The sequence below is a fragment of the Chlorocebus sabaeus genome, chromosome 27 (genome assembly GCF_047675955.1).
Source record: "Chlorocebus sabaeus isolate Y175 chromosome 27, mChlSab1.0.hap1, whole genome shotgun sequence".
NCBI lineage: Eukaryota > Metazoa > Chordata > Mammalia > Primates > Cercopithecidae > Chlorocebus > Chlorocebus sabaeus.
In genome coordinates this window covers 48,707,668-48,720,405 of record NC_132930.1, presented here as the reverse complement: position 1 = coordinate 48,720,405, position 12,738 = coordinate 48,707,668, and the positions used below count along the sequence as shown (strand labels likewise).

At 53.8% G+C, this 12,738-nt stretch overlaps 1 protein-coding gene and 1 pseudogene across 4 annotated transcripts in view; both read right to left on the bottom strand.

The window, feature by feature from the left end:
* The window catches only part of LOC103246511 (probable E3 SUMO-protein ligase RNF212), a 62,760-nt gene that overhangs the window by 33,567 nt on the left and 16,455 nt on the right, over positions 1–12,738 (bottom strand). For all 4 annotated transcript variants that reach the window (XM_073012596.1, XM_073012597.1, XM_037983233.2 and 1 more), the window contains exons 3-5: positions 12,365–12,439; positions 6,993–7,049; positions 2,102–2,160 (exon numbers count right to left, since the gene is read on the bottom strand). In XM_073012596.1, coding sequence (XP_072868697.1) covers positions 2,102–2,160; positions 6,993–7,049; positions 12,365–12,439 — 191 coding nt within the window. The remainder of the gene's footprint in view (positions 1–2,101; positions 2,161–6,992; positions 7,050–12,364; positions 12,440–12,738) is intronic.
* LOC140710514 (uncharacterized) lies at positions 9,640–10,408 on the bottom strand (annotated as a pseudogene).

Sequence of the window (12,738 nt, the reverse complement as noted above, 5' to 3'; positions counted from 1 at the left end):
CCACATCTGGCTAATTGTGTATTTTTTTAGTAGAGATGGGGTTTCTCCATATTAGTCAGGCTGGTCTCGAACTCCCGACCTCAGATGATCTACCCACCTTGGCCTCCCAAAGTGCTGGGATTACAGGCGTGAGCCACTGCGCCCGGCCCCTTTGATGCATCTTAAGTATCTGCCTTTCCTCTTGAGATGCTTTAAAGGAGGAATCTGCAAATGGGGCTACCTAGTAAATGTAGGAGGCTTTGCTGTCCACATAAAGTCTCTGTTGCAATGCATTTACAATCTTCTAAAAATGTAAAAGCCATGCTCAGTTTGGAGGCTACATGAAAATACGCTGTGGCCGGGTGCAGTGGCTCATGGTGGCCATTGCAGCACTTTGGGATGCTGAGGTGGGAGGATCACTTGAGCTCAGGAGTCCAAGACTAGCCTGGGTAACATAGTGAGACCCCATCTCCACAAAAAATAAAAAAATTAGCTGGCTGTGGTGGTGCATGCCTGTGGTCCCAGCTACTTGGGAGGCAGAGGCAGCAGAATCACCTGAGTCTGGGGAGGTTGAGGCGTGAGATGAGATCACACCACTGCACTCCAGCCTGGGTGACAGAGGAAGACCCTGTCTCAAAAAAAAAAAAAAAAAAAGCAAAGGAAAGGAAGGAGGAGAGAATACACTGCAGGCTGGATTTGGCCTGGAGTTTCCTTGCTGACACCTGGAACATACCCTTCACAAGACAAGCCTGTGGTAATTCTTAGAACCCAAAATAACGACAGGGGAAAGAAGCCCTTTTCACCAGAGGCCATCAGAACCTCATGTCAGGAGCAGGGCCACCAGCCAGTGTGACTGGCGTCCCCAGCTTCCCTCCGGCCCCACGGCCCCAGTGAGGCCATGCCATGCTCAGCTGCCTGACACAGCAGGGAGGCGGGCACCTACACACACGCTGGAGGCTCACCCACTCCTACACACACGGCCAATGGGAGGCAGACAGGGCTCCTGACTCCTCGACTTTCCCGTTGGTGTGCAGCCACCAAACAGCAACTTTTTTTTTTTTTTTTTTTTTTTTTTTGAGACGGAGTCTTGCTCTGTCGCCCAGGCTGGAGTGCAGTGGCCAGATCTCGGCTCACTGCAAGCTCCGCCTCCCGGGTTCACGCCATTCTCCTGCCTCAGCCTCCCGAGTAGCTGGGACTACAGGCACCCGCCACCTCGCCCGGCTAGTTTTTTGTAATATTTAGTAGAGACGGGGTTTCACCGTGTTAGCCAGGATGGTCTCGATCTCCTGACCTCGTGATCCACCCGTCTCCGCCTCCCAAAGTGCTGGGATTACAGGCTTGAGCCACCGCGCCCGGCCTAAACAGCAACTTTTGACTATTCAACATATCTCATAAAATCTAAGGCATCACCGAGTGTAAAATGTGCAGCATCTGTATATCACTGTGGTAACTGAACTCTGGCTGTTATTGAATCCAAATTCCAGAAACACTGACTGCAGTAAAAGCGCATTCAGAGCAGAGGCAATATGGCAAAGGCACAGGTGAGCTAAAATGTACAAGAAAGGAGGCTTTCAAATGGCTAGATTTTCCAGATACTGAAATGTAATGCTTTAAGTCTCCATTTTGGTTAATCCTAGCAACTCTGGATGTTTCTCCCTAAGATGCATCACCCATTCACAGCAGTGCCTTTAGACACAGAACTTGCCACATATATGTACCTTCTGCAAACGGCTACAACTCCTGGCAGAAAGCAGGCCGCCAGGCTGCAGGTGGAGTCCCGCAGTCCCTGGCCGCAGGGCCACCCTGCCTGTGCTGGGTCACTCTGGAGAGGCCGAGGGTGCCTGCTATTCTCCCAGGCCCCTCCCACTGCCTCAGGAATCACTGGGGCAGCTGCCCCAAGGGGAACCATTCATGTCTTTTTCACTTTTTCTTTTTTGTCTCCCTTCTTCCCTTTGGTTTTCCCACAGCATTTTTGCTCTGACAAAAGTTTCAGGTAAATGAACGAGCTCTTCCCTCTGCATCTGAGGTCGTCTTTCTTTCTTCATCTTGGAGAGTCAGACCAATGCACGTGGCAGTGGCTGCCCCCACTGCGCACTCACAGCGGGTCGGGGCGGGGGCTTACCTTTGCAGCTGCTCTATCTGCAGCACCGACTTCCTAAGGGATTCTTCCAACCTAGAAATCTAAACATAATTGCACAACCTCTTGTTATTAGACAGGCTGTGCTGAGCGACACTGTGACCCTCTAAATTTCTTAAACCATGAATCAGAATGTGGGTTACTCTGCATGGAGTTGCCCTCATGCTGCTCATGAGTAAATCTGCCTGGAGTCCGGTCCATCAGGTACTTAGGAAATTGGCCTTAGGGGCCATGCACAGCTAAGTCAAACTGAAGCCCCAGGAGACAAATTTCAGCGCTGCACTCTCCACAAGCCGACATGATGCGAATTCAGTGTCAGCCCTTCCAGGGGAGCACCCAGCCTCAAAGTCAGACACAAGCACCTTTTCCACACACGGTCACTGCCAGGTCATCTCACAGCACAGCCTCTGCTGTCAGGCTGGAACCCCGCCATGTGTGTGGGAGCTGCCAGACCCGAGGGAGTGACTGGAGTCTAGGATCCCACTGTCCAGTCTGTAATCATGGCTCATGCCCATCCTTGAGGTTTGCTGGGAGGATGTGGAGACAACAGACACAAAATATAACAAAAGCTAAGCCCAGGCCGGCTCCTGCAAGAAGCTTCCAGGCAGGGTTTTGGGTGGTTGTCGAGTAACATGGGGCTGTGGTGGGCCTGGGAGGGGTAGGGGAAAGAGGATGGCATGGAGGTGGCAGGACAGGGGTGGGGGTGAGAGGATGGGGTGGGGGAGAAAGGATGGGGTAGGGGTGAGAGGATTGTGTGGGGGTCAGAGGATGGGGTGGGGGTGACAGGAAGGGGTGGGGTGAGAGAGGATGGGGTGGGGGTGGAAGAACAGGGATGGGGTGAGATGATGGGGTGGGGGTGAAAGGATGGGGTAGGCATGAGAAAATGGGGTGGGGGAGAGAGGATGGGGTGGGGGTGGAAGGACAGGGTGGGGGTGAGAGGATGGAGTAGGGTGACAGGATGGGGTGGGGGAGAAAGGATGGGATAGGGGTGAGAGGATGGCATAGGGCTGGAAGGACAGGGGTGGGGTAAGAGGATGAGGTGGGGGTGAGAATGGGATGGGGAAGAGAGGAGAGGATGGGGTGGGAGAGAGAGAATGGGGTGGGGGAGAGAGAATGGGGTGGGGGTAAGAGGAAGGGGTGGGGGAGAGAGGATGGGATGGCGGAGAAAGGATAGAGTCGGAGACAATGGCATGGGGGTGGCAGGACAGGAGTTAGGGAGAGTGGATGGGGTGGGAGTGAGAGGATGGGGTGGGGGAGAGAGGAAAGGGTCGGGGAGAGACAGTGGCATGGGGGTGGCAGGACAGGAGCTGGGGAGAGTAGATGGGGTGGGGAAGAGAGAATGGGGTGGGGTGAGAGGATGGGGTAGGGGAGAGAGGATGGGGTCGGGGAGAGATAATGGGGTGGGGGTGAGAGGATGGGTGGGGGTGAGAGGATAGGGTGGGGGAGAGAGGATAGGGTGGGGGAGAGACAATGGCATTGGGGGTGGCAGGAGAGAAGTGGGGGCGAGAGGATGGGGTGGGGGTGACAGGATAGGTGGGGTTGCCAGAATGGGGTGAGGGTGACAGGGTGGGGTGACAGGATGTGGTGAGGGTGACAGAACCAAGGTGGGGAGTGACAGGATGAGGTGGGGGTGACACGACAGGGGAGAGGCTGACAGGGTGGGTGTGACAGAAGCAGGGAGGGGGTAATAGGATGGGGTAAGGGGGTGACAGAATGGGATTGAGAGGTGACAGAATGTGGTGGGGGTATGATATGGTTTGGCTGTGTCCCCACCCAAGTCTCATCTCAAATTGTAATCCCATGTGTCAAGGGAAGAATCTGGGGGAGGTGACTGGATCATGGGGGTGGTTCCCCCATGCTGTCCTCATGACATTGAGTTCTCACGAGATCTGAAGATTTAAAAGTATTTGGCAGTTCCCCTCACCCCCTCTCCTGCCGCTAAGTAAGATGTGCCTTGCTTCCCCTTTGCCTTCTGCCATGATTCTAAGTTTCCTGAGGGCTTCCCAGCCACGCAGAATTGTGAGTCAACTAAACCCCCTTCCTTTATAAATCAACCAGTCTCAGGTAGTTCTTTATAGCAGTGTGACAATGGACTAATACAGAAAATTGGTACCGGTAGAGTGGGGCACTGCTATAAATATATCTAAAAATGTGGAAGCAACTTCGGGACTGGGTAATGGACAGAAGTTGGAACAATTTGGAGGGTTCAGAAAAAGACAGAAAGGTGTGAGAAAGTTTGGAACTTCCTAGAGATTTGTTGAATGGTTTTGACCCAAATGTTGACAGTGATATGGATGGTGAAGTTCCAGTTGAGGAGGTCTCAGATGGAGATGAGGAATTTATTGGGAACTGGAGCAAAGGTCACTCTTGCTATGCTTTAGCAAAGAGACTGGAGGCATTTTGCTCCTGCCCTCGAGATCTGTGGAACTTTGAACTTGAAAGAGATGACTTAGGGTATCTGGCAGAAGAAATTTCTGAGCAGCAAAGCATTCAAGATGTGACCTGGCTTCTTCTGAAAGCATACAGTCATGTAAGTGTTCACAAAGAGATGATCTGAAATTGAAACTTCTGTTTAAAAGGCAAGCAGAACATAAAAGTCTGAAAAAATTGCAGCATGACCATGCAGTCGAAAAGAAAAACCCATTTTCTGGGGAGAAATTCAAGCTGGCTGCAGAAATGTGCGTAAGTAACGAGGAGCCAAGATGGTGGAGAACATGTCTCCAGGGCATGTGAGAGATCTTCACAGCAGCCCCTCTCGTCATAGGCCCAGAGAGAAAAAAGTAGTTTTATGGGCCAGGCCAAGGTCCCCTACCCAACTCTTGTGCAGCCTCAGGACATGGCGCCCTGTATCCCAGCCGCTCTAGCTCCAGCCATGACTAAAACGGTCCAATGTACAATTTGGGCTGCTGCTTCAGATGGTGCAAACCCCCCAAGCAATGGCGGTTTCCATATGGTGTTGGACCTGCATGTGTGCAGAAGACAAGAGTTGAGGTTTGGGAACCTCCACCTAGATTTCAGAAGATGTATGGAAATGTCTGGATGTCCAGGCAGAAGTCTGCTGCAGAGGCAGAGCCCTCACGGAGAACCTCTGCTAGGGCAGTGCAAAAGGGAAATGTGGGGTGGTTGCTCCCACACAGAGTCCCAACTGGGGTGCTGCCTAGTGAAGCCGTGAGGGCCACTGTCCTCCAGACCCCAGAATGGTAGATCCACTGACAGCTTGCACTGTGTACCCAGAAAAGCTACAGGCACTCAACCCCAGCCCAGAAAGCAGCCACTGGGGCTGTACCCAGCAGAGCCACAGTGGTGGAGTTGCCCAAGGCCTTGGGAGCTCCCTGACCCTTGCATCACCATGTCCTGGATGTGAGACATTGGATAAGAGGAGAAATTTAAGATTTAATGGCTGCCCTGCTGGGCTTTGGACTTGCATGGGGCCTGCAGCCCCTTTGTTTTGGTCAATTTCTCCCACTTGGAATGGGAACATTTACCCAATGCCTTTACCCCCATAGTATCTTGGAAGTAACTAACTTGTTTTTGATTCTACAGGCTCACAGGTGAAAGGAACTTGCCTTGTCTCAGATAAGACTTCGGGCTTGAACTTCTGAGTTTATGCTGGAATGAGTTAAAACTCTGGGGGACTGCTGGGAAGGTATGATTGTGTTTTGAAATGCGAGAAGGATATGAGATTTAGGAGGGGCCAGGGGTGGAATGATGTGGTTTGGCTCTGTGTCCCCATCCAAATCTCATTTTGAATTGCAATCCCCATGTGTCAAGGGAGGGACCTGGTGGGAAGTGACTGGATCATGGAGGCAGTTTCCCCCATGCTGTTTTTGTGATAGTGAGTTCTCATGAGATCTGATGGTTTAAAAGTATTTGGCAGTTCCCCCTGCCCTCTCTCCTGCTGGTATGTAAGACGTGCCTTGCTTCTCCTTTGCCTTCCGCTATGATTATAAGTTTCCTGAGGCCTTCCCAGCCATGTGGAACTGTGAATCAATACAACCTCTTTCCTTTATAAATTACTGAATCTCAGGTAGTTCTTTATAGCAGTGTGAAGACAGACTGATATGGGGTGACAGGACAGGGTGGGCGTGAGGGGTGACAGGATGGGATGGGGGTGATAGCATGGGATGGGATGATGGGACAGGGTGGGGGTAGCAACATGGTGTGAGTGGTGACAGGATGGGATAAGGGTGACAGAATGGGATTAGAGGTGACAGGACAGGGATGGGGTAACAGGATGAGGTGACAGGATAGGGTGAGGGGTGAGATGGGGGTGACAGGACAGGGCAAGGTGACAAGACAGGGTGGGGTAACAGGATGAAAGGGGTAAGGAGGGGGTGACCAGCTGGCAAGCAGGGCCAAGGGTGCTCTGTCCGCTCCAGGTCTGGGTGTACATAGAATGTTCATGCACAGACAGGAAGCAACAAGGTCACACACTGGCTTCCGTACTCAGGGAATGGCCCCAGGGTCCCTTGTCTTTAAAGCTGGGTTCCTGACTTTACTGACTACATAACCTTCAAAGTTTTTTTAAGAAGGACTTGCTTTTTAAAATGGGATGGTTGAGCAGAGAATCCTTCAAGCTGCCTCCCAAGCTCCCAAGACCCCGATGTCGACCCCAGTGGCTGAGGGGATAAACGTGGCTGGGCAGGGAGGCCCATGTGGTGCTGCACCCAATGGGCTACTTGGTAACTACAGACAAGGGTTGGGCCAATAGGCTGGTCAGAAGGGGACAGTGACAATGTCCCCATAGCTGGAAACACGCAGAGAAACAGATATTGCATCTAGCAGCCTGTCCCCTTTGAGAACAAGGTGTTAACAAGTCTGACATTTAAATCTAAAGGTCAAAATAATTCAGTGACAATGAATCTACTCGACTTACCTTTTCTGTATAGAAGGCTAACAATCTCTTCCTGTGTTTTTCTTGAAATTCTGAAACCTGAAAAGATCATACGTTTCAGCTGCTGACACAGGTACATGATCTCTGTGGCTGGAAGTTTTGTTGGGGGAGGAGGCGGCTGGAGGGACTCTCAGAACAGCTCACAGTGCTTGTCTTATGTGTGTCCTGCCCCCACAGACGCCCAGGGCAGACACCCCCCACGGGTGGGCAGAGAAGGTGTGAGTGCCAGCAGGCAGGGCCAAAGGCAAACACAGGGGAGGCTTAACAGGCACGACAGGAAAGTCTCCCCAGCAACCTGCTCCATTCAAGTTGTGCATGGTGCTCCCTCTGGGCCAACCACAGGGTGCTGTCCCTCTGATAACGGCCACTGGTTTGAGGAAGGGCCTCCTGACCAAACAGGGCTGGACCAATGGCAGGGGCAGATGGAAAGAGAGCTGGCACACAGAATGAGGCTAAGCGAGACCCACAGAGCTGGCAGACGCCTAGTGGGCCTGTCTGCACTCCCAGAGCCAGCCATGCCTGACACCAGCACCCTCCCATTTACAGGAGCCCCAGATTCATGTATGCTGTCTAGACAGCTTGAACTGGGTTTCTGAGAGGACCACCAGAAGCAGGAAAGACAGGCCTGTGATTTCCTCAGAGGAAGAGAGAGCTATTTCGTATGAGTCAAGTGTTCAGACAATGGTGCCTACCCTCTGGAAAGACCAGGCTGGAAAGGCCGACAAACAACAGGGCTAACTGTGGCTCCATTGCTACTGAAAGTCAGCATCCTCTAGCTCCATCCCCCACTTCATTCCACCCCACCATCTGTGGTGATAACACAAGCACAAGGGAGCGGCTTGCGTCTGCCCGTGGCTCACTGGCCCAGTGCAAACACAGGGCAGGCGTCTTCCCTTCTGTGGAAAGGCAGGCCCAGCACACGCCAGGCCTTTGTTCCCAACCTCCTCCATGACAGGCCATCTCCAGAGGACGGGGCTGCACAGGGGCCCTCCTACAGGACAGCAGGGATGACAGCCTCGTGGTCTCCCGGCTGCTGCATCCTCGGAGTGACTCGGAGCTCTAGGGTTCTCCCCTACTCGACAAGGGGACCGCGTCTCCACCAAGGAGGGAAGACAGTCTTGGGTACTACGCCATGGGCTATGAAGAGGAGTGGACAGGACTCTGCAGGCTGCCCTGACTCCAGTTCTCGGGCACATCGCAGGCCACGGCCAGGGCACCTTTCCAACCTTTGCCGACACTTCTCAAGTCCTGCTGCCTGTCGGGGACACCTGCAAGCGCCCCTCAAGCCCCGCTCAATTGTGCCTGTGTGGGAAGCTTCTCCAAAGCACCCTCAGCAGGAACATTCCACCCTGCAGGCAAGGGCCTCTGCTCCTCAGCTTCACATGCTTGCGGAGGAACCTACCAGCAGACGTGCCTGATCCCGACTGTGGGGGTGCCCGGTCTGGCTGTTCTCAGAGAAAGGCCTTGGTGACATGAGGTCAGTCTGTGGCTGGCTCTGATTTGGCAGGGCAGGCGTGGCTGCAGCAAGGACTGGGCTGCAGGGCAAGTCTCCAAGGGGACTTGAGCAGCAGATGGGGTGAGTTCAACTGAGCACAGAGCTGGGGAGCCTCACATGAGCTTGGGGGTCAGCCAAGACCCACTTGTCCGGGTGTTGAGGGGTCTACAGCAGCCTCCAGGGCTCCACTAGGGGGAGCCACACAGGCCTGCAGCATCATGCCGCCTTCGCGGTTTATCTGGCCTGGACTCTGACCAATGTTGGGGCCCAGAGACTTGAGACACGGGGTGTGGCCTCAGAAGAGGGTAGATTTTAATACTAAAACAAAGTTTAAAAGTGATGGTGAGTGTTTATCCTGCAGAGAATATGCCTCTTGAACTGAGCCAGAGAAACAGGTCAATGAAATCACTGCAAAACTCCAGGGCTGCGATGGTCACAGAGGCTGTGCTGGGCCAGGTCAGCCCAGGGCCCCAAGGAGGAGCTGCCCGGTGCTCATGCGTGCTTTGCCCACATCCTGCGAACCAGGAGGCTGTGAAGGCCTGAGAGTGAAGGTAGTCGGGGGACAGTGCAGGTCACTCATGCGGACTCTCGCCAAGAGGCCAGGAGAGGCGGCTGCCTGGTCCGAAGCACACTTCTGACTCTTCAGTTCACTACCAGTTCCCCTCCACAGAGTGGACTGTGCCTGCATTCATCAACAGGAGCTCCTGACCACACCAGGACCAGTGTCTGCATGCTCAGTGCTGACAAAGCCTGAGGTAGGGCAGCGGCTGGGTGGATGGAACGGATCTTAGAGGGTTATTGGGAAGAGGAAGATGTTTGTTACCAACTAGACTAGGAAGGAGGACTGGGGCAGGCAGAGGCTGAGGTGGTTTGTTGACGCTGTCCCAGGGCAGGTCCCAAGGCCTGAGCCGTGGTGCTCACAGTTTTGGTCTTGGGCCAGTTTTGCACTCTTAAAAGTTACTGAGGACCCCAAAGAGCTTGGCTTATGTGGGTTTTATCGTCGATATTTACCCTATTAGAAATTAAGACTGAGACAAATTTAAAAGTATTTATTAATTCATTTAAAAATAACAATAAATCCATTATGTGTTAATATATGTAACAAATATTCCAATATTTATGTTACGTTGATATTAGAGTGTAAATATGACAATACCACATCATGTAGCTGCAGGAAAATTCCACCCTGTGCTTGTGGCGCTCACCTCCGTAGTGTAACTGACAGACAGTGGGGCTGTGAGGTCACTGGGCAGAGCCTGTGCTGCCCAGGCTGAAGCCAGCCGTCTCCACGGTCCATGCCTAAAGCCTGAGAGGCCTGAGAGGCAGAGCAGACAGGTGGCTGGAGGGGCTGGTCGGGTCTGCTGGGTCTTCTCTCCTGAGACAGCACTTGGCCTCTGTGGCACTTGGCAAAACTACCCTGCAGCGCGCAGCCTGTGGCTCCGAGGTCTGTGATAACACACGTGTTTTATGAACTCCAGCGACTTCTGGCCCCAAGGGGACTTGGCTTGAATGAGGGTCCTGCTGGGTGCAGCAGGGTGGGTGGGGGGGTGAGGTGCATCCTGGATGGTGTTTCCATGGGACTCTGGCTGGCTCTGGGACCGCCGGCATCCTGGTCTGGGTGCCCGTGTGGTGCTGAGCCAGCACTCTCGGGGATCTCTGGGTGCTGCTTGGCTTCCACGGGTTGAGCCTCTGGGCACCTCCCTGGAGGACGTGACTGAGCATAACTTGAGATGGGAACAGCCTCAGGACAGCCTGAGACACTGTGGCTGATTCAGGCTGTTTCAGAACCAAGGAAGCTTGCTGCCATGGGACAACCTCCCAGAGAGAGGACAGTCTTGGTGACTTGGCTGACCACAGCCTGAAGGCACAAGCCCACCAAGGAGAGTGACATGCGGGGGTCCATCCTCAGTGTCTCGCCTCAGATCCTGGCTGCCCCTACTAGACCTCTTTCCCTGCAAGGCAGGTGGAGTGGCCAATGGTGGGAGCTGCACTCTTCACAGAAGAGGGAAAGGAAGTGCGGGATGGGGGCTACGGGAAGGACCCCTTCTTCTCCTGGCAGCTCTCCCCCAGACTGGTGGACTGCAGCTGTCCAGTGACATCCAAGGAGGCCAGAAGTGCCACTCAGCATGCGGGGGTGGGCACAGAGGACAATGACCTGTGTCAGAGCTGGGGGTGGGGGAGGCTTGGCATGGAGGCGCGTGCTAACTGGGAGGAGGGTCAGGAAGAAACAGGTAGAGAATGGACAAGCTGCAACTCAGAGGACTGGCACAGCAGCTGGCAAAAGCTGCCAGGGGAGGGGACCACGGAGCCAACACTTCCACAGCAGGGGCTCAGCTGCCAGGAGGGGGGGACCATGGAGCCAATATTACCATGGCAGGGGTTCAGCTTTCAGGAGGGGGGATCATGGGCCAACATTGCCATGAGAGGGGCTCAGCTTTCAGGACGGGGGATCACGGGCCAACATTGCCATGACAGGGGCTCAGCTACCAGGAGGGGGGCCCATGGAGGCAACATTGCCATGCAGGAATCAGCAGGGATCGGAAGCCTGGCAGGCAGAAGGCCCCAGGCGACTGTCAGAGAAGGACAGTGTCAAGAAGAAACCTGCTGCCCTGAACCCAGAGAGCCCTGACCTGGTGAGGAGGGTTCCCAAACCTGAGATTCTAAGGTGTGAATATGGGGAGAGGGCATCTTACCCAAAAGGACCCCAGAGCTGACTGAGACCACTTTGTCTCAATGTGACACCAAAAGCAAAAACAATAAAATAGACCAAATGGACGTTGTCAAAATCAGAACCTTTTGTATGTAAATGTTTCACCATTAAGAAAGTAAAAATTCAACCCACAGAAATATTCTGGCAGAAAATATTTGCTGATCAAATATCTTCAAAGGAACTTGCCTCCAGAACACAGAAAACACATGATCTCAGGATAGTGCACGTGGCTCATCACGGAACCACGCGCACCCCCACAGCTCCACAGTCTCAGGATAGTGCACCTGCTCATCACGGAACCAAGCGGACCCCCCACAGCTCCACAGTCTCAGAATAGTGCACCTGCTCATCACAGAACCAAGCGCACCCCCACAGTCTCAGGATAGTGCACCTGCTCATCACGGAACCAAGCGCACCCCCACAGTCTCAGGATAGTGCACCTGCTCATCACAGAACCAAGCGCACCCCCAACAGCTCCACAGTCTCAGGATAGTGCACCTGCTCATCACGGAACCAAGCGCACCCCCACAGTCTCAGGATAGTGCACCTGCTCATCACGGAACCAAGCGCACCCCCGACAGCTCCACAGTCTCGGGATAGTGCACCTGCTCATCACGGAACCAAGCGCACCCCCCACAGCTCCACAGTCTCAGGATAGTGCACCTGCTCATCACGGAACCAAGCGCACCCCCCACAGCTCCACAGTCTCAGAATAGTGCACCTGCTCATCACAGAACCAAGCGCACCCCCACAGTCTCAGGATAGTGCACCTGCTCATCACGGAACCAAGCGCACCCCCACAGTCTCAGGATAGTGCACCTGCTCATCACAGAACCAAGCGCACCCCCAACAGCTCCACAGTCTCGGGATAGTGCACCTGCTCATCATGGAACCAAGCGCACCCCCCACAGCTCCACAGTCTCAGGATAGTGCACCTGCTCATCACGGAACCAAGCGCATCCCCCACAGCTCCACAGTCTCGGGATAGTGCAACTGCTCATCATGGAACCAAGCGCACCCCCCACAGCTCCACAGTCTCGGGATAGTGAACCTGCTCATCACGGAACCAAGCGCACCCCCCACAGCTCCACAGTCTCGGGATAGTGCACCTGCTCATCATGGAACCAAGCTGCACTCCCCACAGCTCACCTGGGAGGTTTCCCTGGAGTACTTCTTACACAGACTGCCTATGCTCATGAAGAATGCCTGGATATCTGCGTCAGTCTGAAAGAGAAAGAAACAACTCTACATTTATTGCATCTAATAAATGCTTCAGGTCACCAGTTAAAAACTGTACTTCAAGACCTAGAATTAGCTGTAGATGACTCAAATGGCCAGTACATTGTGAATGGCCTCTCAGGGGCCCTGCCAGGCACAGCTTCGATCAGCAGGACAGTCCCTCGTCCTGGCCGCTTCCTTCTGAGGGCGGTGCCGGGCAGTGGTGAGGGCTGGGAGGCAGAGCCTGGTAGGCGCTGAGCTCCTCTGGGCTACGGCAAAGATATACTCCCTCCTCAAAAGGGTCT